Below are 6000 nucleotides of genomic sequence, written 5' to 3'. Positions count from 1 at the left end.
TATATAAAATTCTCACTCACACTTTTAAGAGCTTTATAAGCTCAATGTCAAGAGCCTGGACGGAATAATCCCCGTCTATGGATTTCTTGGTATGCAATTTTCTAGATGAACTTTGTAGGTGTGAGGTTTCCGTGGTATATGGAAAAAGAGAGTACAAAAGACCAATGGTACAGATAGTAGGTGTATATGCAGTGCAAACAAAAGAGAACCTACTTACATAGACTAGAGCAATGGACCTGCTCTAGTTTAAACAGCTTCAGGTGGAACAATCCCCACCTAAGGATGTACTGGACCCAAATGTAGCAGCAGCAGGATGAGGTAGGAAGTAGGACTAAAATTAGACTGGGTAATGTAAAAATGTATATACTTTATTTTATCAAAAAAATTTTTTGGAAAGTGAATAACAAATACCGTATATACTCGAGTATAAGCCGACCCGAATATAAGCCGAGGCCCCTAATTTTATCCCAAAAAACTGGGAAAACTTATTGACTCGAGTATAAGACTAGGGTGGGAAATGCAGCAGCTACTGGTAAATTTCTAAATAAAATTAGATCCTAAAAAAATATATTAATTGAATATTTATTTACAGTGTGTGCGTATGTGTGTGTGTATGAGTGCAGCGTGTGTGTATGAGTGCAGTGTGTGTATGAGTGCAGTGTGTGCATGAATGCAGTGTGTGTGTGCATGAATGCAGTGTGTGTGTGCATGAATGCAGTGTGTGAATGCAGTGTGTGCAGGGCCGGTGCAAGGATATTTGCCGCCGTAGGCAAAAAACATTTTGCCGCCCCCTCCCCCCCCCATATGTCCTGACTTCCCCTCCTCCTCCCTCAGTGGTCCTTACCTCCCCACCCCCGTGTTCCTTCACCCCCCCCCCCCAGTGGTCCTTACCCTCCCCTCCCCTAGTGGTCCTTATCCCACCCCCTCCCTCTCATAGTGGTCCTTATCCCCCTTCTCCCTCCCATAGTGTTCCTTATCCCCCCCCATCCCTCCCATAGTGGTCCATATACCCCCCCTCCCTCCCATAGTGGTCCTTATCCCACCCCCTCCCATAGTGGTCCTTATCCCCCCCCTCCCTCCCATAGTGGTCCTTATACCCCCCTCCCTCCCATAGTGGTCCTTATACCCACCCCCTCCCATCCATAGTGGTCCTTATACCCACCCCCTCCCATAGTGGTCCTTATACCCACCCCCTCCCATAGTGGTCCTTATACCCACCCCCTCCCATAGTGGTCCTTATACCCACCCCCTCCCTCCCATAGTGGTCCTTATCCCACCCCCTCCCTCCCATAGTGGTCCTTATCCCACCCCCTCCCTCCCATAGTGGTCCTTATCCCACCCCCTCCCTCCCATAGTGGTCCTTATACCCCCCCTCCCTCCCATAGTGGTCCTTATCCCCCCCCTCCCTCCCATAGTGGTCCTTATACCCCCCCTCCCTCCCATAGTGGTCCTTATACCCCCCCCCTCCCTCCCATAGCGGTCCTTATACCCACCTCCCTCCCATAGTGGTCCTTAACCCACCCCCCCCCTCCCTTAGTGGTCCTTAACCCACCCCCCCTCCCATAGTGGTCCTTATACCCCCCCCCTCCCTCCCATAGCGGTCCTTATACCCACCTCCCTCCCATAGTGGTCCTTAACCCATCCCCCCCCTCCCTTAGTGGTCCTTAACCCACCCCCCCTCCCATAGTGGTCCTTATACCCCCCCCCCCTCCCTCCCATAGCGGTCCTTATACCCACCTCCCTCCCATAGTGGTCCTTAACCCACCCCCCCCTCCCATAGTGGTCCTTAGTCCCCCCTCCCTGCTTGATACATGGCAGGGAGGGGGGCTCTCCTTCCCTGGTGGTCCAGTGGCAGTTCAGTGGGGGGGGAGAGGGGGGCTGGCAGAGCTGTACTTACCTGTTCTGCAGCTCCTGTCAGCTCTCTCCTCCTCCGCGCCGTCCGTGCAGCTCCTTCTATCAGCTCACACTGTAAGTCTCGCGAGAGCCGCGGCTCTCGCGAGATTTACACTGGGAGCTGACCGAGGTGCTGAACGGACGGCGCGGAGGAGGAGAGAGCTGACAGGAGCTGCAGGAGAGGTAAGTACAGCTCTGCCAGCCCCCCTCTCCCCCCAGTCTGTATTATGGCAATGCAAATTGCCATAATACAGACTCTGACTCGAGTATAAGCCGAGTTGGGGTTTTTCAGCCCAAAAAATGGGCTGAAAAACTCGGCTTATACTCGAGTATATACGGTATATAAAATACCAGTCAAGATAAAATTTTAAAATTTTATCTTGACTGGTATTTTATATATTTGTTATTCACTTTCAAAACATTTTTTTTGATAAAATAAAGTATATACATTTTTACATTACCCAGTCTAATTTTAGTCCTACTTCCTACCTCATCCTGCTGCTGCTACATTTGGGTCCAGTACATCCTTAGGTGGGGATTGTTCCACCTGAAGCTGTTTAAACTAGAGCAGGTCCATTGCTCTAGTCTATGTAAGTAGGTTCTCTTTTGTTTGCACTGCATATACACCTACTATCTGTACCATTGGTCTTTTGTACTCTCTTTTTCCATATACCACGGAAACCTCACACCTACAAAGTTCATCTAGAAGATTGCATACCAAGAAATCCATAGACGGGGATTATTCCGTCCAGGCTCTTGACATTGAGCTTATAAAGCTCTTAAAAGTGTGAGTGAGAATTTTATATAATTTTTTATCATCCACTATATCATCAATACATATTGCACTATTATTGCATTTTGTTCTTTTCTTTTAAGCTATACCATCGAGGAATATCTCCAATTACGTATGTAAATATATATACATCTGTGTATACCGCTAGCGCTGTTCACCTTTCTTTGTATATCAGAAAAAAACGTGTAAAAGAGTGGCTACATAATGAAATGGTAAGAATAGGACTATTCCCAGACTAATAACTTGACTAATACGCCTATGTGGCGAAAGTGACCTTGCCACTGGTTTTTGGAGGGACCTGTTTGCCAGCCTCCTACCCTGCAATAAAACTGGCTAATATACTTCAAACAGGCTCTGCAATTGGGACTATATGGTTTGTTTACCGAACAACTGCACGAACAGAGATCACCCTGAAGCTTGTTAACACCTATTAACAACTAGGAACGTTTCTCACTGCAGTGTTCTATTTGTTCGTCTGGGTGGCCACAATTCCTATGAACAACCACATGCCTGTGCCTGGGACAAAATATGACTTCCATAAAACTTTTGAACCCCTGCTCTGATCTGGGTGATATTTAGACATGTTCACCCAGATCAAGGCTATCAGGGGATGTAACTTTTATGGGCATATGTTATGTTTTGGGGTGTTTTCTATACTTTGTGTAAAAATTTGTTTTTTCTGCCTGGGGATAATTAGGTTAGTACATTATCTACCTTAATTATATCACAGGCAGAGGGGAAGGATTGTGTGCTGTATGTGGGAGTGTTGGCATTGTTATGTGGTTCTTACTGGTCTGAACAGTTTTTAATGCGGTGCTCCATCAGTTCCAGGGGGGTGTGCCTCTGGCCTGAGGAATTGTATATAATGCCAACCTGTACTATTAAACCCTCAGCCTTCTTCACCATCAATACTGAGTTCTGTCTCTTATTGTAGGGAGCCGCTATATCACTACAAGGGATTGCAATAATCACTATACTCCCTTGGATTCCCTTAGCTCTTGTAAGAGCTGTTCATGCTTGACTCTCTGGAGGAAGAAAGGTTCCCGCACTGGAACCTGGAGCCTTGTCGTAGGTCCAGGGTGGGTAGGAGACGGCGAGACCCCAACCAAGCTGCGGCAGTTAGTGGGGTCTACAGTGCTTATGGTGTCTAGAGAAGTGCTTGGAGCCCTCGGTAAGCACTAGGAGCATCTGTAGGCGGAGGTACCCAACTGGGGTACAGGAAGCTCCATTACAGTCTATATTCCTGGGAAGAGCTTCTATCATTCACACACTGAAAAAGAGTTTAAAATCCGATATCAAATAACCTGAACCACTGATTACATAGTATACAAAATCTTATGCCCCTGCGGACTTGTGTGCACGAGGGACGGCTGGCCAATCATAGAGTATCAATAAGAAGGTTTGCATTGAATCTGAGGGAAGGCCAAATTAAAGTTTATTGGTATTGATGTGTTCTTAAATTGCTGAGAGAAAGGGAAAGAGACCTTGAACTGCGAAAAGCTTATTGGATCTCAACATTGGATACAGTAACCCCAAAGGTATTAAGTGAGCGAAATGTGTAGCACTGTTTTTAACCAAAGAGAGAGATCATCTTTGTGGATTTGTACTTATGGGTTCTCTGTTTATTGTAGTTAACAAGATAATATGATATATTTATTCAGCCAATATTTATTTCTGCTACATATAATGAAAGCCCCATTTCTCCTAAACAGAATTATACATAAGTGTGTGTGTAGATCGCTGAAATTCTAGGTTTTGTTTTGGTTCAGAATTTGGACAATTGCCTCCGTCCTTAAGGTGTTAAAGCAACACTTTTTTCTATTTTCCCCCAAATAGTTTTTCTTACTTTTGTTGCATAGATTAGTTAATCAAGGACACACAGCACACCTCGAGTCAGCAAACTTTACATGCTAGAACCTGACGTCAAAATGAATCAATTATTAAAAGTTTGACAGACCCTAGCTGACATGGAAAGTGCAACAGGAAAACAATGCTGTTTCTAAAAAAAAAAAAAAAAAAATGGCATTGTTTTCATATGCAAAGGTGCAGGAGCAGCTTCCATGTTCTAAAATCACTTCATTGAGATTAAGTGTTTCTAGTGTCCCATTAAAGGGACACTATAGTCACCAGAACAACTACAGCTAATTGAATTTGTTCTGGTGAGTAGAATCATTACCTGCAGGCTTTTTTTGCTGTAAACACTGATTTTTAGAGAAAATGCAGTGTTTACATTACAGCCTAGTGATAACTTCACTGACCACTCTTCAGATGGCTGTTAGAGATCCAAACATTCAGTCTCCTCCCTCTGCATGCACACACTGATCTTTCCTCATAGAGATTCCTTGATTCAATTCATCTCTATGAGGAGATGCTGACTGGCCAGGACTCTGCCCCTGATCTGCCTCTTTGTCAGTCTCAGCCAATTCTATGGAGAAGCACTGGAGTTGTTCTGGTGACTATGGTGTCCCTTTAAGCAGACATACTGCAGGGACATCAGATGTACACAAAAATACTTAATAAAGTTAACGTTGGATTGATGCTTAGAGTGCCCATTTATGTTACTCAAGCACAAAAAGTACTATTGCTACAAGTACGATTTTAAAACATGTTCTGATACCTTTAGGTTTCATATTTCATTATTTTTGGATGATTCCTCCTAAATCTTTCCCTTTATTACTGGTATGTGTATATTTTGTGAACTAGGCTCTGTGTGCCTCGCTACAGGGTTAAAAAAAAAATCTGTTTTGTGCCATTTGTATGAAATACATTACATAAACTAACAAATGGACCACACTTTATTTTACTAGTCAGGAATATTGTCATCTAAGTAAATGATTTGCTTTGGTACTATATTTACTAAATAATCAATCTCCTTGCCCAAAATTAACTTCCTAGAGTTATAACTGCCAAATTTATCTAACAGCTTCTAATTTTATATTGTGATGTTCAGGCCCACTGGAATCAGCCTGATTGTACTTACTTTTAAGAGCATGACAAGCATAGTGAGTAATGTGTCAATATAATAATACATTTTGCCTTGAGAGTAAAGAAGAGTTGATCGGTGAAGCAGTAATTTAAGTTCCTACAATAGTAAAAAGAAAAGAGATAAATGTTGATATAGTAGATCGACATACATTTAAAAAGACAGACACTAGGACAAAAAAAAAAAAAAGAGGATTGCATAATGCTGTTTGGTAGTTTCAGGGTTTGATATGAGGAGCTCTGGATGTAGGACCAGACAATTGAGCAGAGCAGGATACTGCAGAAATAGTGGATAAACAGGACAAGGAGTATCCAGGCAGGGTCAATTTAGG

General features: G+C 43.6%; 1 protein-coding gene across 3 annotated transcripts in view; it reads right to left on the bottom strand.

Annotated features, from left to right (window-relative positions):
- GTF3C3 (general transcription factor IIIC subunit 3) overlaps positions 1-6000 on the bottom strand; it is a 189507-nt gene that overhangs the window by 56682 nt on the left and 126825 nt on the right. For all 3 annotated transcript variants that reach the window (XM_063430190.1, XM_063430191.1, XM_063430193.1), the window contains exon 13: positions 5667-5768. In XM_063430190.1, coding sequence (XP_063286260.1) covers positions 5667-5768 — 102 coding nt within the window. The remainder of the gene's footprint in view (positions 1-5666; positions 5769-6000) is intronic.

This window comes from Pelobates fuscus, chromosome 8 (assembly GCF_036172605.1).
Source record: "Pelobates fuscus isolate aPelFus1 chromosome 8, aPelFus1.pri, whole genome shotgun sequence".
NCBI lineage: Eukaryota > Metazoa > Chordata > Amphibia > Anura > Pelobatidae > Pelobates > Pelobates fuscus.
Note: the sequence above shows the minus strand (reverse complement) of the source record. Positions and strands in the feature narration are given on the sequence as shown.